The following is a 24,492-nucleotide window of genomic DNA, read 5'->3' on the forward strand; positions in this document are numbered from 1 at the left end:
AGACCCTATTATAATTTATAGCTCGCCTCGTGTGTATTTCTCTCACTTTCTCTAGATATAAAACACAATAACAATCAAAAGTGTTTCTGGCTCAGAATTTTGCACAGTGAAAAACCGTCTTATTAACAAGTGCACACAGCGTGTTTTAGCACGAAACGTTCCAGAATATTCCGGAGTTATCTCCCTTATAGACGCGGAAATGGTTGCCAGGGTATAGACTGGTTTAATGGTCTGTAATTTGATTTGCGGACACAAATTGTGCAGTACTTTTTAAAATAAGAAAGACAGTCTAAAACTAAACAAAAATGGCCGTGGTAAGATATTTTTTCGTGAATTTATCAATATATTTGGTATATTTATGTCATTGATCCCACTTCTTCTAATAAAAGCCATATTTTATTTTACAAGATTGTTTGATTCAATGTTGATACTGATAAATTGTATTGTAAACTACAACAAAATGCTGAAATTGTTGGGTTTCAGTCACATGTGTTGTACCCCACCCACTGGGCCACTGTATCTTTGTTTTTGACAAGTCCGCTGATTAGTCGAACTAATCCGACGTATACAGTTTGTTTTATATTGTGAAAGATGCAAAAACACAAAGGTGGCAGTAGCGTACAGTTCTAGGACACAGGCACGGGTCCAGCGTATTTTTGTTTAATATCAAAAATCCCCATTTTCACACAATTAATATGAAATATACTTTTTATATGTTAGTGAAATGAAAAAAAAGAATTGATGACCAAAAATCCGATCACAGTATCATATACATTGAAAAGGTGAACTAGAGTCATTTTACCTATGCTCGACCAGCCAAGTGCTCGACCACTATTTATAAATGTACATGTTTATTGAAATAAACCTTTGAACTCACGGTTTTTGTTCATTTATTTCCTTCCCAGCATCCTTGTATGACATCATACATATTTGATCTAGATCTTTAAGGGGCTTGTTTGTTTACAGACGACAGCTTCTTTGCATCTGTGAAAATACTTACCGTGAATCTCCTCTTGAAAATGATGCGTCTTTCCCGAATTCTTTAAGAAGAGTACTGGAACAACGTATTTTATAGTCTTCTAACCTTTATTGATAATTTGACATAAGCTTATATCTGTAAACTATCAACTTGAAAGTAAAATTTAAGATGTAAACAAACACGCCCACCTCTCGAAAGGTCAAAACAAAAATGGCGCCTTCATTAGTTGCGTCATGTAGACGCTTGAGATAAAAAGATTCACCGCGCCATAAGACAAGTTGGATAAAATGATTATGGACATTTGACTTTTTGAAGTTTTTAGGTTTGTTTGATTGTTAAAACAGTTCGATTTCTTGTTAAATTACTTGATGTATACTGCAGACACACCATTTACCAAAGTTCATTTTGCCCCCTTTTCAGGTAGTTGTTTCTATCTCTTGTTTGAAAGTCTGAAACTTATTGATTTTAAAATCTGAAAACAGAACTAAAAAATATGAAGTTTTGACTATAAAAATATTTGTTTGTTTGATTTTATAATTACCTCTGAAAAAAGAAATCGGTCTGGTCGAGCATAGGAAAATGTCACTTTAAAATTTAGTGTTTTACACCCTATAGTATGAACCGCGCTATATTTTATCCTGATCAATGTCAGCCAAACGCTTGGGTGGAAATTTACCAATAAAAGTAGGTCAATTCAGAAACTAAACGTTTTCCACAACCTTGTCAGTTTTTAATTTGTTCCGAGAAAAATACTTGTAAATCTGGTCGAGCATAGGTAAAACGAGTCTACGTGAGCGTAACGCTATTGATCAGGTCGGATATCCGGGCACTTCAGCGTATCGCGTTGCGTAGCAACAGGCGGAGGTGACAGCAAACGCTAAATTGTAATTGAAAAGCGTTTAATGTTTCCTTGGTGCTGGTTATTTTTCTTTATTTAAAGTAAAATTTTGGGCAATATTAAGAAGTCAGTGAATTTATAATGTAGCATGATGTTCGAGAAATCACTCCCGAGAAAGAAATCTTTCTTTTTTAGGTTTCAGACGTGATATTCATCATTAATCCGTGTAAGCTACAAGGTCTCATAGTTGTGACGGACTGAATGAAAATTATAATTTAAAAAATCGGAGGTCTTTACAAATAAATAAAACAGAAAATCTAGCTCATCTAATTCTAAAGGTTTCTCCATTCGTTTCACTTTTCTCGTTCTATTTTGTAGCCTACCATTAAAACAGTTCTGAAAGCCAGATAGCTTATACTGTGGTGTCAAAAGTGATTCAGTAACGCCAAATTTAATTAAATCAACACCTCTTACGGCCTGGTGCACAGTAAAGTGCCCAATTCAGCAAAAAATCATGTACATAGCCCCATCTTTCAAACAGTACAAGATAGAACTATGAAATAAAGTTTATAAGTAAGGTATGATACAGATGTAGATGTGGAGGTGAACATTTCTCATGAAAATTTAAAAATAAAGTAGTGCGACAAGTTTAAGTAGGCAAAAATTAGCCATTTTTGCATGTAACGGGTTAGCATCTAAAATTTCATCATTTTTGTAAGCTGTCTCACAGAAATTCTGTTCTTTTTTACATCTTCACTATTAAATTTTGTGAAAGAAAATTATCTTTGCTTTCATTTGATATATAACATCATGTTCTTCTGTATTTCTTGTTTTGAGAATCATGGTTTGAACCAAAGTTGTATGGATGTAATGCCCTAGAAATCTGAAAATGTTATACTTAAAAATGTGAAGAAAAAAGTAGTATCTTTTGGTGCTAGAACATGTGGGATGGCCTTGAAAAGTTTGAAAAATATGTAAGTTGAAATAGTCAATGTATCATTTCTGTACATCAAGTCTATAAATAAATATAGCCGAATATCTCATCAAAAGTTAGTTTGTGACAAAAAATCCGTAATGTCCGTCCCCCTACCATAAACTTCATTAAGTGTTATAAAACTAGAAATTTGCAGCACATTTTTATTACATATGATGACATGAGTAACATTTCCAAAAATTGTATAAATCCATCAAGCAGTTTTTTAGATATTGACAAAAGTGTAAAAGTTATATGTAATGTCCGTCCCCGTAATGTCCGTCCCCACTTATCATTGATTTTAAATGTTGTATATATATTGTTATTTTCTATCAAATTCAATTCCTTTTATTTCTGATTTACCAGTAAGAACTGAAATTTTTTAAAAAATGCATTTAAAATCAGTAAAATACATTGTTTTGTGACATTTTTTCTTAAAAACACTGTGTGTAAAAAAAAATGTCAAAATTTGTTGAAATCTTCAGCAAAATGAATCAGTTTCATACATGAATTTTACTTTCATATAAAGAACTCATGAAAAAACATGAAAAAAGACTAATGAGTATATATATAAAGTAAAACTTTCCCAAACATTATCTATAAGCACATTTAAAGTGTTGGGGACGGACATTACATTTTTTTACTAAAACTACATGTTGAAAAAAGTAAGTAGAGTTTTAGTCATCTGTCTTCTTGAAATTTATAGTGTTGTAATTTATAAGTTTTAACATCATATCCAGAAAACTATGCCCCCCTTTTGTCCCTTAGTAATTACAAAAACGTTCTGAAATGCTACCATACTGTTTAAACACTTGATCCCCCTCCCCTAGTGCCCTACTGTATATTTCTTATCTTTTATATTTTCTCTTATATTTTCATCAACACAATAAAGGGTCATAAGATGCATCAAAATCATTCCTTAATTAAAACAACATAATTAATTAGTGACCTATTGAGATGGCAACAACATGCCATAAAACACAGGTGGCCATAGAAGATCACAAAATCACACTTTCTCAACAGGGTGCCAATATACAAGGGACCATAAAACCCCTAAACTGGATCTTAATTGATCATTATGGAATCTTTACCTAAAACAACACTCTTTGATGTAAGTGTTATAATCCAGTGTATTGTATAAAATTAAAACCCCTAGTAAGGATGTATTTTGCCTTTTTTGCCAAGGACTTCCCCTTTTTAAAAAAAAGTATTATATTAAATTAAACAGTGAAAAATAAAAGATTGGTACAAGTATACAAACAAGTATACAAAACCCCCCAAAAAAACAATGTTTTTTCAATCATAGACAGAACATTATTATGTTATCATTATTTCTTTTTGTACCATAAACACAACACTGATAGAAAGCTAAACTGATACAGTAATGTTATGGTCATCTACATTTAATATGCTTGTATTCTACTGGAAGGTTGTTAGATATGGATTATATTTATGGGAATGCGTGTACTGCATGTATGTTTTTTTCTTTGAAACAGAACAGTACTTGCATACATATAATATGCAGTAAAGAATTGATTGTAAAGCTGATTTTGACAAATACTGCTTAATACTAGCAGAATACTTTCTGAAAACACAGGAGCCTGAAATTCTATCTATGATGCTCCAAATGGCTAAATATAAAAATTACCCCTCCTATATATATAAAAAAAGAACAGGAATGAAACAAAACCGTACCCCGCCCACTTTTTGTAAACAAGAAACTTCGAAAAACAGAAAAGCATCTCTATACGAGCGGTCTTATTTTGAAGAGGACAAAAAAATCTACTAGAAACACTGCTTACTGTAAACTGTCTTCCTTTTAACTAACATAAAATCATCATTTTCAATACCTTTTCGTTCATCGCCGAAACCATTGCGTGACGTCACATACATGTACCTGTTTCACAGCCTCGCAGTTAATTCGATATACTTTCACTTCGATGTGTCATAACTAATTAAGGGTCAAATGCAACATTTTTATAAAAAACACAGGATTTCCATACCATATCGCAGCGCTCAGGTTATCTGCCATAATAAAAAATAGTCACTATGAAAGTTTTCAATTTTTAAATTTCCCTCCAGTGAATAATGGAGTTACTTCCCCTTTTGTTTACGTTTTTGTTTTGAAAATATTAGGGGATTTATCACCGGCGCAAAGCGCCGGGGATGAAAATCCCCGAGACGGTAACGTCCGTATATAGATATTCGTCTTTGCTGTTTGCATATACTGAGGCAATTTTTTCGATGTTTTCCGGTTCCGGTTTATGTAAAATCCGCTGACTGGTTGTCTTTATGAACATCCGAGCACCCCGAATCAGTCATAGAAACTCGTAAACCGCGCTAACATGATTATTTTACTTCTTTATCGTAATGAAAACTGTACATGCAACTGAAAAACACTTTTAAAACAGTAAGGAAGTGTAGAGACCGTCAAGTTTCTGCGTGGAGTGCAAACAAACAAAACAAAATTCTAAAAGCTAGTGCGAGAACGCTGAATGACGTCACCGGCATGGCTTCCGTAAATTTTGCAAAGTATGATATTCGCTGTAAGAGGTATGATGACACTAAATGTAAACTACAGTTTAGTGCAAAGTTTCACTTTCTTGAGCGTTGAATATTTCTTTCTAAGCGGATATATAAAAGATAAATCCCCAATGCTAGGCGGTGCCTTAATTCATATTAGTTGAATACATTGACAAACAAATGCAAATATATAATTTTTATTCATGGAAAAATGAACAATAAAATATAGAACATAAACAATATCTTACCTTTATTTCTTATCGAAGTGAAAGTACATCGAATTAACTGCGAGGCTGTGAAACAGGTACATGTATATGTGACGTCACGCAATGGTTTCGGCGATGAACGAAAAGGTATTGAAAATGATGATTTTGTGTTAGTTAAAAGGAAGACAGTTTACAGTAAGCAGTGTTTCTAGTATATTTTTTTGTCCTCTTCAAAATAAGACCGCTCGTATAGAGATGCTTTTCTGTTTTTCGAAGTTTCTTGTTTACAAAAAGTGGGCGGGGTACGGTTTTGTTTCATTCCTGTTCTTTTTTTATATATATAGGAGGGGTAATTTTTATATTTAGCCATTTTGGAGCATTATAGATAGAATTTCAGGCTCCTGTGCTGAAAATTAGTAAAAATGAAATACCGTATTTTCCCGAATTAAGGCCCCCCCTCTAATTAACGCCCCCCACCCGTTTTGGAGGGGGGAAAAAGTCAACAAGAACGAAAAAAAATCACCTACCTCATTTTTATAAGTCCACATAATAAGTAATTTACAGTAAGTATCCAATGTATTAAGAATTAAACACACTATTAAACAGTACATGTAACGTAAATCCAAAACGTTTATACTAAGTACGGTACGTATCCAATCATCAAATAGAAAAATAAACGGTAAATCCATTTTTGATTTGTTTTTGCACCACCCGCGCACAAGCTTCCTGTCGACTTTAAACAAATTTGCGGCAAAGTGTTAACCTTTTCTTCGGCAGTTCTAATAACTTTTAATTTAAAAGCCAGCACATAAACAGCGTGTCAAACCACTGACATTGTGTATTGCAGTACCCGCATGTACTAAGGAAAATATTATCGGAGTACACAGCTGTTTGGATATGATGACGTAATGTGTAATGTCGCGAGCGTGTCACGGAATACATGAGGTACCGTATTTAAATGCATAATTTTAAGATAAACTGCATTAAATTAGATGCCAAATAATTACCTTTTGGGGGAATTAAACAACACAGAAACACTTTACAGTTGGTTTGAACGATGTTTTTAAGTTTTGTAAAAATTTTAATTCTTATTTTTTTACCTCAAATGAACGCCCCCTCTTTGGAAAATGTAACGCCCCCGGGGGCGTCTATTCGGGAAAATACAGTACTTCAATCTTGCTTGCTTTTTAACTGCTATTTGAATGAATGTCTGAAATGAATTTCCTTTATCATTTAGTAAAACCATTTATTATATTTATAGACATATTACCTATTGAAATGACACAAATGTTTCCTTTGTTAAGAAATTTGAATTTTAGAGTAATTTATGTTCCAAAGTAGTTATAAAAGCTGAACCAGTCATTTTATGTAATGTCCGTCCCCCGTTTCCGGCACTATTTATTTATGATATTTTCTGCTTAAATGTAATATAAATAAGGGTATTTATGTTTCTACTTTGTTGTTTGTATTAATTAATTGCTTTAAAGGTGTTTTCCTGCTGTAAATGTTCCATTTTCCAAATTTTATATTAAAGTGAATTTTACAATTAACAGAAAATAATCGTAATTTCAAAGAAATTAGCTATTTTTAAAAAAATATGGAAAAGCAAAGAGTTAAGGCATATATTTTCTTCATCTGTGACTTTAAACCTAAATTCTGATTGGTATGAGATTTAATAAAAGGTGTCATAATTTAAAGCATAATAGTACATAATGCGTAAATACTGGATAAGGGATTTTTTTCTCCCTCGAAGCGTATCAGGATCAAAATAGAAGATCTTTAACTGCATTTATAACACAACGGTTTTTTATATATAAACAATTGTTTTAAATGTAATATGACAGCTAGAGCTACTGTGTTACACGTGGAGATAAAATGATAATTATAATACAATGTAATAACTGCATGCTAGTTTCTTTTCTACGAAAAGCCAGGACGTATCAATAAACTGATGACTTCCTTAAATACGAAAATACTGAAAAATGCTGATCTCTGTTTTGTATTAAATTGTCAATTATGAACGATAATTTGCACGCTTTGTCTAGAATAATTTTAGCCATACCTTGTAGTTTTCAAAATCCATATTTTTTTGTTAGACTGTCACAATTGACTGCTTCCACATATAATAAAATTAAAGCATTCATTCAAGTCATAAGTTATAGATCACTATGGAAACCAATCAGTATGTGGTATATTAATGATAATCAGTTTTGACCAGTTCTTAATGACTATCACTAATTAATAGATTGATTTCCTGTTTGTTTCATCCCTCTCATGTACCCCTTCGGGGCCTTATGGTAATTTCCTGTTTTATCCGTTTGATGTATGCCTTCAGGGTCTTATGATATTTGGAAGATGTACATTATTGTTATTTGAGTGTTAACTGACTAAGGGATTAATAGAGCTCCTACATAGAAAAAAAAACCGTAATCAATACACATAGTTCATTTGAAATTTTAAAATCAATTCACCAAACTAAGTTTTGGCTGGAAGGGCATTTCTTCAAAAAAAAGAATAAATAAATAAAATAAATAAATATAAAATAAAAAAATGACTGCAATAAGATTACATATATAATAAGTTTTTAACTTTATTTAAATGACTTTCATACTTAATTATAGCATTTTACATAAACTAAATGAAATATATCGCACATAGTATATTTCAGGAAATGGCAACAATATAAAATATTTTATTTCAGAGCATTAAAACATTTAGAAAATCAGCTTATTTTAAAAAGACATAAAAAATGAGAAAATTAATTTACTTATTTATTTTATCTGTTCTTTCTTGAGAAAACAAACAAACAAAAACTCTTTTTCAAGACACTTGAAAGATTCTCTGAAAGATGAAATAAACAACTGCTACGATTTTAAGCAAAGAAGTTGAATAAAAAAAATGTTATGTTCTCAGATATTTAGTTTATTTTAATATGTAATATAATGCAAACAGAGAAAATGTTGAATAAGCTAATCATAACTGATCCGTAGCGCCAAAGAGCTGACAATACATAATCTGTCACTTTTTCCAGACCGTTTTAAAATGCCACAAAATATTTTTTGAAAAATATATAGATTGTACTATTGGGTAAGCATATAATAAAAAAGATGACTCTTGATTTGTTTTATTTGAAAATAAAAACATTACAACCCACAACGCTAGTTAATTCGCTACGAATTGCGAGGTCCTGCTTTCACCTCCAAGGTAATTTGCATAATCGACTGCTCCGGATGTGACGTCATGCCGACCTGATCAATGGGAAGTTACTCAGCATACATGTATACTGGGCATCACTTTTCTCACGGTATTACTAATCTCGCGGTATTGAAGTTACATTGGGAAGTCTGTGCACATTGTTTTGGAGTTCTGACTTTCTTTCGATTTTGCAAGCTTTGAAACAGCAAAATTTGTTCCATATTCAAAGAAAGAAACTGATTTCATGATTGATTACAACGTCACTGAAAATTGTTAATTGCCGCGAAAATACAGGTGTGCAGTATAGAACATTACAAAATCGGAGTCCATACACTTGCAGCCTCTACCTGCATGATCGCACCTTCTAAACATTTAACACTTCCCATAGCGGTACGCTCGCATAGTTCACCTTTTCAATGAATATGATACTGTGACCGGATTTTTGGTCATCGATTTATTTTCAATTGAGTAACATATAAAAAGCATATTTATGTGAGAAAAAGGGGATTTTTGATATTAAACAAAAATATATACACTGGACCCATGGCTGTGGTCTAGGATACAGTGTGGGTCCATGAGCCATATACACTTATATATAGTACAATTAGTAATTTACTATGTTTTCTAAGGAAAGAAATGTCAAGAGGTCATTTTGAAAAAATTTTGCCCCTGTGACAATGAGCCATGAGAAAGGTAGATATCTACATCTACAGAGATACTCCCAACAATCAATTTCTGATCATAACTGGGAGGTCAGGCCAGTTGTTAAAAGCATGTTGCTATGTTACACAGTGTTAAATATGAACGTTTTTCATGCACAGATTTCACATTACACTTAAAAAGTCTGCTGAGGGTGAAATCACGCACAGAAAAATATAAAAAAAAAACATCATTGTCTTTAATCAATATTCCTTTAATTAATATCGCCGTCGTGTACCTTCACTTATTAATTTACTATTAAGATATTTATTCAATTCCGATGCAAGTTGACAGTTTACTTTCATTTTCGATTCATTTTGGTAAGCCAGATGCGTGACGTAATGGACTGGTACTAAAACTCGATAATGCGGTATCGGAAATTATTCACTTTTGCGGTACACAGTCAGCCATGCGATTTTGACGTCACATATTTTGTCTGCAACAAAATGGCAGTACAGCGAAAAATTCCTGACATGCTTATAACTGCTGGTGGTGGCGATGTGCAACATTCGTCCACACAGCCCAAACAGCATGAAACTGACAACCCCCCGGCCCTGTTCCCATTGCCCAAAGGTGTAAAGCGTCCAGGAAACCACTGCTATATAGACCAGAATGGGCAACAGAATTTTCCTGGCTGCAAGAGCATGCCTGCTATCAAAGTCTTAAGTTATGAAATGACCTAGAGCTTTCATCGAGGTCTGGTCAGTGATTTAAAACACTCATTACACAATGACATTATTTTAATACAGAACAAATAATTAGACAATTGTTTATTTCTTTTATTTGATCGCTTTACTTTTGTCACCCCCCACTTTTTATGTTTCACCCCCAGTTTTGTTTGGCTCGAGGTGAAAACACCCCTGGCCAAAAAATGTAGTGGGAACACTGTAGGTGAAACCGGTTTCAATTTTGCAAACTGCTAATCACTTTCAAACAATACACATCAGGAATCGTACTTTATACATTTGTTTGGCCAGCACATACAGGGCACTCATATGGCCATTTTTGGGGCCGAATATGGGTACCATTCCCCTCCTAAAATAATACGTTTTTTCCTCCTTTCTCAGAAGAAAATTCCCCTAATGATAGGTTGTTTGACACAAATTGAAATAGATATGAACTCTTTCTTTTAATATTATATAGTGCCTCTAAGGAAGATTACTGTTGCAATATAGTCACATCAGTTAGGAATGATTGAAAACAGTATTAATAAGTGTGAAAAGTAGTTACATATACATGGCTTAAACTTCACCTTTTCGTCTTAAAATGTCGAAAAATTCCCCATCCTGAGGGTATGAGTACCTGTCCCCAAAAGTTGTCTAGTGCCCTGACATAGATCAGCAGTATATTTCCGCTAAAACACATCAACATAATCAATAGTCTCGAATTTGCCTGTCATGATATATTTAAAATCAAATACACCGAAATGACTTATTGACTATCACACTGCTTGCAAACAATACAGTCCGTAAGTTTCTAATGAAGTCTGCTGCTAAAAGTACCTTGATAGGTCATCTTGAAAGAAAACAGCATTTTCAATATGGTGGCCGATTAACTAGTTTGATTCGACTTCATATTTATAAATGATTAACCGGTTTCAAAATTTTGAAATTGTCCCAGCCCTGGTTATGTTAGGTTTAATCTGCCATTTTTTAACTTTTGTGTATATCTTTACAGCCTACTGCAGACAAGGTTCAAGAGATCCGAGAAGTGACAAGAATAGAGCGTATTGGTACGTTGTTTATACATCCAATCCTTATTTCCAAGACTTCTTTGTTATTTTTTAATTGAGAGTCCTTTACATGAGTACTGTATACCTATGAATAAATGCTCACAGTGCAATACATATTCCAAAATAATCTTCAAGAATCTCATGTGGATATAACTCGGGAGTCAACAGATGCACTTGTCTGTTCATAAATAAGAGAAATCCTGCTACTCAACCAAAGATGTTATGAATTCCATGAACATGAGTGACGAACAGTCAGTACATTTCTGAATCAGCAATTGAAAAAATCTAAGAAAGAAGTTGATTTATAATTATTTGTCTATCACTCTAAAATCTGACCTGTTCTGTTGCTGTATCACATTTCATTAACATTAGCTTGACGCTCAATATTTGCATTGACAATTTGAGCTGAAAAAAATCACTTAAATTGTCAAAAACAATAATGGTAGCAGTGTAACAATTTATGATTCTGTATTAATGTTATTACATATGTATCATTTTGGTAATACAACAATTTCTGATGGCAGTTACATAGTATTACATGTATGAGTAAAACTTTAAATTAAAAGGCAGTTTTCTTTTATTATCGGACAAGCACAAATTGCAGCAGGATAAGCGAAAATTCTTAGCAGCTCGTACTGCAGGTAGACTTGATCAAAGAATTTGTTGAGTCCTGTACATGTGACTGTACATTCAGAATTGAATGAATTTAAACAAGTTTTACCAAAATAAACTGAAAATGACCAAGTTGTATATTTAAAAAATAAAATTAGTAAAAAGGTACGTGGGTGGTGCTTATATGGAAAAGACAGGAAGTCAAAAAATTTTCGTTAGTACTGCCAACAGTTTGAAATTTACTATGTAGTATTTTGAAAAAGAAAATGTTTGTGAATAAATTGGTATGTATGCCCTTCTGTTTGCAAAGGTGCACATTCACATATCCGAGGATTGGGTCTCGATGATGCACTGGAAGCCCGTAATGTATCACAGGGAATGGTGGGACAGATGGATGCTCGACGGGCTGCTGGAGTCATCCTTGAAATGATCAAGGTAAGTTAATTCCTTTGAGACATACCTGAAATACAGTCTTTGTCTTGGATAATGCAGAATTTTATTATGTGTTGGTTCCTTACATTATTTAGCTGAAATATGTACATATTTCAAGTATAAATATTCTGATTTTCGTCCTGGCAGAGATAGGTCAGATTATGTAAAGATGAATATAAGAGTTATTATTACATTAAGATGTTGATGATATTGATAAATAATAAGTAGTAAAAAGTGCCCTATTTTTTTGGGCAGCTAAAAGTTAGCTAAAAGTGGGAAGGCAAAAAATTATACTCAGTTACCTGTCAGGCAAGTGAAACATATGAAAGATCCAAAGAAAAATCCAAAGAAACATTTCTCAGAAAATCACTTAATACTGTTTTTATGCTATACTGCATTGCAATATCTCATCACGTCACCATGTTATATTAATTTTGGGCAACCAAAGTTTGGTTTCAAGCAAGTAAAACTATAGTTGAAGTTGCTGTATGGGCAAGTGCTCTACAGACTTAAGAGTTGAGCTCTGTAAGATCTGTAGTAAGCAGCGGACATGCTCATCAAGGACATTTAACAGAAAGTAGAAGGGGAACTTATAGAAATTCTGTATTATTATAAGATTTATGCATTATATGATGAAAAAAAAATTAATCGTGATAAAAGAGAAATAAGAAAACTCAAGTGTGTAAAAGTTAGGTAGCTTTTTCTGAAAATTGTGTGGTAGACATTTAAAAGAGGTCAGATTTTTGCTAATTTTATTCAAGAAAATTGCTTCTTCAGGCTGGTCAGGGCTGGTCACTAGTGATGTGTGATAATTATAATATTTCTGGCCTACCAGTGTAGGTCAGGTCAAATCATTGTAGGTGGAATCATACCAGATAGGCTGAGGTACATTTTTTAAAACAATTTTAAGAGCATATTAAAAGTTAGGGCATTTACTTAAACACTTATAATTTAGGTTTTCTTAATCATTGAATTACAAATTAAAAATAGATTTATCATATTATGAATGTATTGGAGCAAGTGATGGACAAGGAATTTATCAGTAAGATAATGTTACAGTTAAACCTTGTTTTCTTATAAAGGATGGCAAGATAGCTGGTAGGGCATTGTTGATAGCAGGACACCCTGGCACTGGGAAAACAGCTATAGCTATGGGTAAGTTTACTTTATGCATAGCTTATGGAGACAGTATTGCAGATTTGTGTCTTTATGGTAGGAAACTATCCAACTGGCTTTCGGTAAGTTGGTTGTTCTACCCAGTTGCCTGCTTGTGCCTTAAATAATTCATGAAGAGGCACCCGTGGTCTTCTGCCGTCAGAGGCAGGAATGTCTCCATATCACCTATAGATATGTCGTTGTTGTGATAAAACAACAAAATAATTGTTTTTGTTCTCGAATCTCGTGTCTGTGTTATCCAAAATGTAGTTACATCATCTTTATGCAAATGGTAAATTTTAGTGATAACTACTGAACCAATAAGGATTAAGAAATAAATAATGATTGAATAGTGTCCATTTGGATCTGAATTACGTGGGCATGTTTAAAAAGTGTGGAGGCCAATGCTGTTGAAATAGCAAATAACCTTCATTTACTACAAAAGTTTACATGGGCAGTCAGGGCTTTTCATCAGGAAGTCTGGAAGAGGTCCTGGTCTTTCAAGTTTAGAGGCTTATATGGGATAATTGCTTTTTTTAGGAAAAGAGCATTCTATTGAAAAAGCCTTTTTCTTCTTCTACAAAAGAGATCTGTAACAGAAAAATTTGATGGTTTCCTAATCATGAATGAACTTCTTACTTCCTAATTTGTGAAATTTCAGTGCCAATTTATATATTTTTAGCTCACCTGTCACAAAGTGACAAGGTGAGCTTTTGTGATCACGCAGTGTCTGTCGTCCGTCCGTGCGTGCGTCCGTAAACTTTTGCTTGTGACCACTCTAGAGGTCACATTTTTCATGGGATCTTTATGAAAGTTGGTCTGAATGTTCATCTTGATGATATCTAGGTCAGGTTCGAAACTGGGTCAAGTGCCTTCAAAAACTAGGTCATTAGGTCTAAAAATATAGAAAAACCTTGTGACCTCTCTAGAGGCCATATATTTCACAAGATCTTCATGAAAATTGGTCAGAATGTTCAATTTGATGATATCTAGGTCAAGTTCAAAACTGGGTCACGTGCCTTCAAAATCTAGGTCAGTAGGTCTAAAAATAGAAAAACCTTGTGACCTCTCTAGAGGCCATATATTTCACAAGATCTTCATGAAAATTGGTCAGAACGTTTACCTTGATGATATCTAGGTCAAGTTCGAAACTGGGTCACGTGCCATCAAAAACTAGGTCAGTAGGTCAAATAATAGAAAAACCTTGTGACCTCTCTAAAGGCCATATTTTTCATGGGATCTGTATGAAAGTTAGTCTGAATGTTCATCTTGATGATATCTAGGTCAGATTCGAAACTGGGTCACGTGCGATCAAAAACTAGGTCAGTAGGTCTAAAAATAGAAAAACCTTGTGACCTCTCTAGAGGCCATATATTTCATGAGGTCTTCATGAAAATTGGTCAGAATGTTCACCTTGATGATATCTAGGTCAGGTTCGAAACTGGGTCATGTGCCGTCAAAAACTAGGTCAGTAGGTCAAATAATAGATAAACCTTGTGACCTCTCTAGAGGCCATATTTTTCATGTGATCTTTATGAAAGTTGGTCTGAATGTTCATCTTGATGATATCTAGGTCAAGTTCGAAAGTGGGTCACGTGCCCTCAAAAACTAGGTCAGTAGGTCAAATAATAGAAAAACCTTGTGACCTCTCTAAAGGCCATATTTTTCATGGGATCTGTATGAAAATTGGTCTGAATGTCTGTCTGGATGATATCTAGGTCAAGTTCGAAACAGGGTCATGTGCGGTCAAAAACTAGGTCAGTAGGTCTAAAAATAGAAAAACCTTGTGACATCTCTAGAGGCCATACTTGTGAATGGATCTCCATAAAAATTGGTCAGAATGTTCACCTTGATGATATCTAGGTCAGTTTTGAAACTGGGTCACGTGCCTTAAAAAACTAGGTCAGTAGGTCAAATAATAAAAAAACCTTGTGACCTCTCTAGAGGCCATACTTTTCATGGGATCTGTATGAAATTTGGTCTGAATGTTCATCTTGATGATATCTAGGTCAAGTTTGAAACTGGGTCAACTGCGGTCAAAAACTAGGTCAGTAGGTCTAAAATATTTAAAATCTTTTGACCTCTCTAGAGGCCATATTTTTCAATAGATCTTCATGAAAATTGATCTGAATGTTCACCTTGATGGTATCTAGGTCAGTTTTGAAACTGGGTCATGTGCGGTCAAAAACTAGGCCAGTAGATATAAAAATAGAAAAACCTTGTGACCTCTCTAGAGGCCATATTTTTCATGAGATCTTCATGAAAATTAGTGAGAATGTTCACCTTGATGCTATCTAGATAAAGTTCAAAACAGGGTCACGTACCTTCGAAAACTAGGTCAATAGGTCAAATAATAGAAAAACCTTGTGACCTCTCTAGAGACCATATTTTTCAATGGATCTTCATGAAAATTGGTCAGAATTTTAATCTTGATAATGTCCAGGTCAAGTTCAAAACTGGGTCACATGAGCTCAAAAACTAGGTCACTATGTCAAATAATAGAAAAAACGACGTCATACTCAAAACTGGGTCATGTGGGAAGAGGTGAGCGATTCAGGACCATCATGGTCATCTTGTTTTTAATTTTGAGGGGACAAAGTAGGCTTTCTTTCAATCACGAAATGACCAAATATTGGCTTTTGTTATATATTGATGAAAAACCCTGTCATTGACTAGCAAAATGCACATATCTCATAATGTCATGATGAAATACCTTTAATGTAGTATTGTACAGTTGTTAAAAGCCAGTCCAATGTTTTGACTGCTGGAATTATTTGTTTGGGTCAGTAGGTTACCTGTATATGTGAATTGAAATGCAACCGCTTTAAAAATTATTGAAGGAATATCATTTGGTCACCAAATATTTGCTGTTTAGTCATACATTTTAATTTCACCTTTACCTATGAATTATACTTATCGACAGGCATGGCTCAAGCACTAGGTTCAGATACACCATTCACAAGTATTGCTGGGAGTGAGATATTCTCTCTAGAGATGGGTAAAACAGAAGCTCTTACACAGGCATTCAGGAAATCCATTGGAGTCCGGATCAAGTAAGTACATGACTAGTTATACATAATACCAACTTGTAAATTACTTGTCAAATCTGTGGATTCGAGCCCTGATCCATTAGTCAAATGAGGAAACTATCAAACTTGCTTTTAGAGCATTAGTGGTTCTACCCAAAATTGCCTGAGATAATGCCTGAAGTAGTGTCAAGGATGTTCCTCCAACATAGGTGCAAAGTGTCTTGAATTATATCAGTTCTGCTTAAAACACAACCAAAATATTATTATTTAAAAGCGTATCTTAACGAATATATAATAAATTGTATATATAAGAAAGACTTTACAGAGAATAGAAGTGTTTCCAAAGGATGACCATATAATTATATGATTTTTTTGTGTTACAGGGAGGAGACTGAGATCATTGAAGGTGAAGTGGTTGAAATCCAGATAGACCGACCTGCTACTGGAACAGTAAGTGATAGTTTTCTTCATTATAATTCTGGTTGATAATTCCGCTGTTTGATCTTTATTTCAAAATAAAATTTCTACATTAGGAACTGCATAGCAAAGTGTTAGAATCATAACCACAAAATATCAGTATAAAACAAAAGATGATTGTATGAAGGTCCGTGAAAGGCTATTCTCAGCCATGGTGTATAGATATAGACAAGCAGTGCTTTTATTCCTTCTATAGAAGTTGCTGCTTGTAAGCCTGTCCAATAAAAAGGTTCTTTCAGATCCTGCAGTTTTTCCCATAAAGGTCTACTTAATGTCAGGATTTTTATCCACATTGCACAAATACCAAATTGTTTTCACCAAAATAAAATGCTCAAGCCCATTCCCCTCCTAGTAAAAATATTGCGGACAGGTGAATTTTATCCAAACCTTTTCTTTTAAAATCTGAAATATTAAGATGCATTTAGTAATGCTTTTGACAATGAAATGCAAAGAATAATATTACATAAAAAAAATCAAGGGAAAGAAGATAGAACAGGAAGACTTGGTCTATAACAATGAAGTTGTAACCTTTGTATGACCCCAAGAGACAATAAATGATGTGTCTGTTGACATGAGAACATGTGCTTTCTTTTTTACAGGGAGCGAAAGTAGGGAAGTTGACATTAAAAACAACAGAGATGGAGACTATTTATGATCTGGGACAGAAAATGATTGAATCTCTAACCAAAGAAAAAGTGCAAGCTGGGTATGTACAATTATGTATAAACTAGTAATTTAGATATATCTGAAACATTAATGGGGTGCAGTTCTGGATTTATCAGCTTTGTTTAGAGGAGTTGTAAATAAAAGTAAAAACAAATGGTAGGAAGTACATTTATTCTTTTTAAAAACACTTGTGTAGGTCGTAAGATTTGCGGAGTGTGATATTTGAATTTAATAATTTTTGCACAGAATAAACTGCTATATTAATATAGTGAGAGTGAGAAATTCAAAGTCCATTTTCTCTTTTTCATAGGCAGTTTGAAGGCTCTTACAATAGTTTTAAGACATTGAAGGGTTTGTGTCTTGTTAAGTGTTCGCATTTTATTTATGTCACTGTGTCATATTAGAAAATCAGATTTGTACAGTTTATTTTCAATACATTTTTGCCTGTTTGTAGGGATATTATTACAATAGACAAAGCTACAGGAAAGATCACAAAACTTGGACGATCATTTACAAGAGCCAGAGATTATGATGCAATGGGAGCTCAGGTTAGTAACCCTTATATACATTATTGTTATCATCAGTCATTTGTTAACACACATCTCTTTAACAAAAATCTTTTGTCGAGATTATACTGTTGCATTTTATGATATTTTGTTTATTTTTCACATACATATCATAGATACAGGCACTGATCTCCAGATCATATGACAACAACAAAAAAAGTAAATTTTCATATGTTAAGATATTATTGCTATAGTTCTTAAGAAGGCTTTGAAATTTAGTTCCTGACAGATTAAGTGTTATGGAAACACATGAGAATTAGTTGGTTTTACTAAAATAAATATACCCATTCAAAATTATAAAGCCTTTGAAACAGGGTACCGAAGGTTAGCAATTTAACAATGGTCCAGTATGAATGGGTGTTGTAGCCTATAGGTTAAGAATTTAGGAAGAAATGTAATGATGAGGCACCACAATTCAGGCATGTTTTTTTCTTCTTTCCTGATTTTGCAATTTCAAAGTTGTTTAGAAATTGTTCATAATGTGACCAAACTTGAATTTTTAAAGAAGATGATTTGTAGGCAAAATCTGGAGTCCAGTCTCCTGAAGTGAAGTTTAATTTAACAATCTAGACAAGAGTTTGAAACACTCAGTGGCTAAAGTTGCAAGGTCTCCTCTGTAAGAAGTGTGACAAAAAAATGTTCCTGCATACCTAGAGTTTAAAGTACATTTGTCCAATCATACACCAGGGATAGATATTTCTGTCCTTTCGTAGGTTTAAGTATGATCACCTCTAGAAAATGTGACAAGAAGTGTTCAAAATTGACTGTATAAAAGTAAAATACTCATTGTAATATTTGTATTGTAGACAAAGTTTGTGCAATGTCCTGAAGGTGAACTACAGAAGAGGAAAGAGGTTGTACACACAGTAACGTTACACGAGATTGATGTAATTAACAGTAGAACACAGGGCTTCCTCGCCCTCTTTTCAGGTAAAGTACACAGTTGCCTCCCTAAGGCATGGCCCATCTTATTATTATCTAGCGTTGGGCCATTTTCCAAAAATTTCAGTCATTTTATATTGCAAGAGAATGCCTACTTCAGTATGTGACATCACAGGAGTCTAAAATGCTATCTATAACACACACTAGAAGTCTGTCTTTCAAAAAATACCCCTCCTTTAATTTCAGACTCGTGTGATGACATGTACAGGAAAACTTACTTGAGAGACCAATTGAAATCTGTTAAGAGCTCACTTTTTCGTTCCTTTACATGTTGTTGAAGAACAAATTGTTATAAAAAGAAGCCAGTTATGTTAATAGACCACTTTTTGCCCTTCTTGTAGGTGTTCTATTAATACAAGTTGTATTGTACATGATCAAATAAAGTGATACATAGATTAATATCGATGTAGGTTGTCTATTATTGGCACATTTCCTTTTAATTTTTATACCCCCGAAGGGAGGCATATAGTTTTTGAACCGTCTGTCCGTCTGTCAGTCTGTCCGCAATTTTCGTGTCCGGTCCATATCTTTGTCATCGATGGATGGATTTTCAAATAACTTGGCATGAATGTGTACCACAGTAAGACGACGTGTCGCGCGCAAGACCCAGGTCCGTAGCTCAAAGGTCACACTTAGACATTTAAGGATAGTGCATTGATGGGCGTGTCCGGTCCATATCTTTGTCATCGATGGATGGATTTTCAAATAACTTGGCATGAATGTGTACCACAGTAAGACGACGTGTCGTGCACAAGACCCAGGTCTGTAGCTCAAAGGTCAAGGTCACACTTAGACGTTAAAGGTCATTTTTCATGATAGTGCATTGATGGGCGTGTCCGGTCCATATCTTTGTCATTCATGCATAGATTTTAAAATAACTACGCATGAATGTGTGACACAGTAAGACGACATGTCGCGCGCAAGACCCAGCTCTGTAGGTCAAAGGTCCTAAACTCTAACACAGGGATCAGCCTACAAGGCGATTTGAGCGATATCGTCGCTTTAAAGTCGGCCACTTCGCCTAATTATCGCCTCCGGGCGAAATCCAAATCGCCGAGTTTTTCAGCGAGTTATTATCTGGTTGCAAAACTTGATGCATATTCTAGATTAAATTATCGATAAATCCATAGTCAACCCCGCCTACTCGCCTGTCAAACTTCAGCCAATCGTAGCGTTAATATCTAACAGTGTCAATCAATAATATTGTAAGCTGCCGCCATTTTGAAAATTTTCAATCGGCGTGTAAAAAGCCGATAAACTTAACGAGAGCATGATTTTATGCAACAATTGTATATTATTCTTTCATTTTATTAAAGATTACTTCAAAAATTATTTCAAATACCATAATTACGGTCAATTTCTGTAAATGAACGGCTCGGGTACTGTGGATAAAAAATGATTTCGCGGACGTCAGAACTGCCGTACAAAATATTGTAAAAAAGATCGCCATTAACTAAGAGTTTGGTATTATTTTCGAAAAAAAAGAAAATAAATAAATTAAATGTATAAATCTGAACAAGTTGGTGCAAAAATCGGGCATTATTAAAGTACGAGAATCGAAACATTAAAGAAAATATTCACGCCGTTTTGATCGTGCACCTGTTAAATTTACGAATTTCGGACATGTAAATTTCGGATAAAAATTTAAAGGCGACTTTTTCATAGCTAAGTTTATACTTTATTTAGAAATTCATGAAAATGATAATGCAAGAATCAATTTCCTTAAATAATTACTGTTTATAAGTTAAGCTAGACCCACAGAAAGTGGATATATATAGGCAAGAAACTGAATGCTATGCAGATTCTTCTCCTTAAATTTCTCAACTTCTCCCTAAATTCTGTGGAGGGAGAAGTCACTTCTCCCTAAAATTTTGACCTAGGCTGATCCCTGTAACATCGGCCTTAACTATTCATTCAAAGTGCCATCGGAGGCATGTGTCATCCTATGGAGACAGCTCTTGTTTTTACTGTGACCCCCATGAATGGTGGGGGGCATATAGATTTGGTCTTGTCCGTCCGTCCGTCCAAAGTTTGTGACGCGCCTAGCTCAAAAAGTATTTGATATAAATTGATGAAACCTTGCATGAGTTTTAATCATGATATGAAAATAAGCACCTGCTATTTTTCGTCTGGCTCCGCCCCCTACTTTTAGAGTTATGGCCCCTGAAATAGTCAAAAATGCACATTTTCACCTTGTGACACACCTAGCTCACAAAGTATTTGATATGAATTCATGAAACCTTGCATGAGTTTTATTCATGATGTGAACTTGCGCACCTCCTATTTTTCATCTGAATCCACCCCCTATTTTTAGAGTTATGGCCCCTGAAATAGTCAAAAATGCACATTTTCACCTTGTGACACGCCTAGCTCAAAAAGTATTTGATATAGATTCATGAAACCTTGCATGAGTCTTAATCATGATGTGAACTTGCGCACCTCCTATTTTTCATTTGGGTCGCCCCCTATTTCTAGAGTTATGGCCCTTGAAATAGTCAAAAACGCACATTTTCACCTTGTGACACGCCTAGCTCAAAAAGTATTTGATTTGGGTTCATGAAACCTTGCATGAGTTTTAATCATGCTGTGAACTTGCACACCTCCTATTTTTCGTCTGGCTCCACCCCCCTATTTTTAGAGTTATGGCCCCTGAAATAGTCAAAAATGCACATTTTCACCTTGGGGCGAGCCTAGCTTAAAAAGTATGTCATATAAATTGATAAAACCTTGCATCAGTCTTAATCATGATATGAATTTGCTCACTTCTTATTTTTGTCTAAGTCTGCCCCCTATTTTCAGAGTTATCGCCCCTGAAATAGTCAAAAATGCGCATTTTCACCTTGTGACAGGCCTAGCTTAAAAAGTATTTGATATAGATTCATGAAACCTTGCATAGGTCTTAATCATGGTATAAACTTGTGCACCTCATATTTTTCATTTGTGCCCCCTATTTTCATAGTTATGGCCCCAGAAATAGTCAAAAATGCACATTTTCACCTTGTGTCACACCTAGCTCAAAAAGCATTTAATATAAATGGTTAAAAACTTGCTTTATCATGAAATTAACTTGCACATCTCTTATTTTTTTGGCTGGCTCCACCCCCTATTTTTGAAGTTATGGCCCCTGTAATTGTAAAAAATGCACATTTTTACCTGATTATGTGCGCAGCTCAAAAAGTATTTGATGTAAATTCATGAAACCTTGCTTGAGTCTTTATCATGATGTGACCCTGCACACTTGGCATTCTTCTTGAGAACCTTAGTGCTAAATACAGAGTTATGGCCCTTGAAATAACCAAAATAGTGGATTTTTTGTTTTTGATGCTTATAGCTCAGAAAGTATATGGCCTAGAATAAGGAATCCTTTTCATAAAATGTTTGTTGAGGCTATACCCCATTAAGACTCCAAACATTTGAATTATTGCCCCTTATTTGTGACAAATGTACCAGTGGGGGACACACCCTGTGTCCTACAGACACATTCTAGTTGCAGATAACTTCGTCAAGTTCTTTATCCTATATTAATCACATTTTAAAAAGAAGTAAACACTTATGACAGTGCAGTGAAGTTAAATATTGTGATTCATGTGCATGCTATTATAAACATACATTCAAGACTCGGTGTCTCAAACACAAACTTAAAATTCTGACTATTTGAAATAAGTTGCACTCCCTTTAAAATAAATTTGACAAACTGTTACCCACACTATCTCCAAAGGCAGCTGAACAGTTGCTTCTCAAGCTGCAAATCATAAAGTCTGTATACTACTAGTATAGAAAACAACTGTGTCTTTGAAAGTACAAGTTTTTCAGCCATGTTTGTGCTGCTCAGGTTTTTTTTTTCCGGCAAACTCACAGAATGAATTAAATATGTGTTGTTTAGGAAACAGGAGTTGAATGTTATTTAATGTTTACAGGTGATACTGGTGAAATAAAGTCTGAAGTACGAGAACAAATCAACAGTAAAGTAGCGGAGTGGAGAGAAGAGGGCAAAGCTGAAATTGTCCCAGGGGTATGTGTGTATTTATGTCCACATTTCAACTAAAGTACCGGAGATCCCTTTTTAGCTTGACTTTTTGAAGAAAAAGTTGAGCTATTGCACTCGCATCGGTGTCGCCGTTGGTTAAAGTTTTTGATAAAGTCAAATATCTCTGTTACTATCAAAGCTATTGACTTGAAACTTAAAATAATTATTTACTATCAAAGTCTACACCAGAAGAAACAATCCCCATAGCTCTGGTTTGAATTTTGACAGAATTATGCCCCTTTTTAACTTAGAACTTTTTTGTTTAATTTTGATAGTCAAATATCTCTGTTACTATTAAAGCTTTTTACTTGAAACTCAAATTATTTATATACAATCAAAGTCTACACCAGAAGACACAATTCCCATAACTCTGGTTTGAATTTTGACAGAATTATGCCCCTTTTTAACTTAGAACGTTTGGTTAAAGTTTTTGATAAAGTCAAATATCTCTGTTACTATCAAAGCTTTTGACTTGAAACTTAAAATACTTATTTACCATCAAAGTCTACACCAGGAGAAACAATATCCATAACTCTAGTTTGAATTTTGACAGAATTATGCCCCTTTTTAACTTAGAATTTTTTGTTAAAAGTCAAATATCTCGGTTACTGTTAAAGCTTTTGACTTGAAACTCAAAATAGTTATTTACTATCAAAGTCTACCCCAGGAGACACCCATAACTCTGATTTGAATTTCAACAGAGTTATGTCCCTTTTTAACTTAGAATTATTTTACTGTCAAAGCTCTAATTCAGAGTCAAGCACTGAGAAAAAGTGGAGCGCGCTGTCTTACGGACAGCTCTTGTTATACGCTGGCTTTGAAATAACAGGTGTATTATATGATGGTGCCTCCGTCTGTCTATTTGTCCATCATAATTTGTGTCTGGTGCTTAACAAAATAAGCGTGCAAGGTATTGATTTCTAACTTGGCATTTAGGTAGGTGGAGATAAGACTATGTGCAGAGCACTTGAACCAGGTCAAAGGTCAAGGTCACAACTTGACCTCAGTGAAATTTGTCTGTCATATTTCGTGCCTGGAGGCGAGTATAACTTATTAACCATTCAATGTTGTGACTTCAGACTTGGGGTGTGCAAGAACCAGGGTGGTAGGTCAGAGGTCAAGGCTACAGCAAGGTCAAATGCCCATCATATTTTGTGTCCAGAGCATAAATTAAGAAGTATTAAAGATATTGACATTAAACTTGGAATATAGGCAGAAGGTGATGAGATGATGTGCAGACTGCAACCTGCTGACACTTCCCCCCCCCCCCAATTTTTTTTCCATTTAATTTCTTGCCCATTAGTATCCTGTCACCACCACTGCACACACCCTACCTCCCCACTCGCCCCCCACCACCTTTATATTTTGCTTCCATCCTCCTCTGATACAACCCTTTGCCCTTTGGGCATATATGCCCACTTGGCAGATCTCTTGTTTAATA

General features: G+C 34.4%; 1 protein-coding gene across 1 annotated transcript in view; it reads left to right on the forward strand.

Annotated features, from left to right (window-relative positions):
- Window positions 1-216: 216 nt before the first annotated feature.
- LOC123536442 (ruvB-like 2) overlaps window positions 217-24,492 on the forward strand; it is a 29,025-nt gene continuing 4,749 nt past the window's right edge. The window contains exons 1-10 of the mRNA XM_045319635.2: window positions 217-314; window positions 11,091-11,145; window positions 12,068-12,192; window positions 13,272-13,344; window positions 16,268-16,397; window positions 16,757-16,823; window positions 17,450-17,556; window positions 17,971-18,064; window positions 18,889-19,012; window positions 22,942-23,036. Of these exons, the coding sequence (XP_045175570.1) occupies window positions 306-314; window positions 11,091-11,145; window positions 12,068-12,192; window positions 13,272-13,344; window positions 16,268-16,397; window positions 16,757-16,823; window positions 17,450-17,556; window positions 17,971-18,064; window positions 18,889-19,012; window positions 22,942-23,036 (879 nt within the window). The 5' untranslated portion in view covers window positions 217-305. The remainder of the gene's footprint in view (window positions 315-11,090; window positions 11,146-12,067; window positions 12,193-13,271; window positions 13,345-16,267; window positions 16,398-16,756; window positions 16,824-17,449; window positions 17,557-17,970; window positions 18,065-18,888; window positions 19,013-22,941; window positions 23,037-24,492) is intronic.

Source organism: Mercenaria mercenaria, chromosome 17, assembly GCF_021730395.1.
Source record: "Mercenaria mercenaria strain notata chromosome 17, MADL_Memer_1, whole genome shotgun sequence".
Taxonomy (NCBI): Eukaryota; Metazoa; Mollusca; class Bivalvia; order Venerida; family Veneridae; genus Mercenaria; species Mercenaria mercenaria.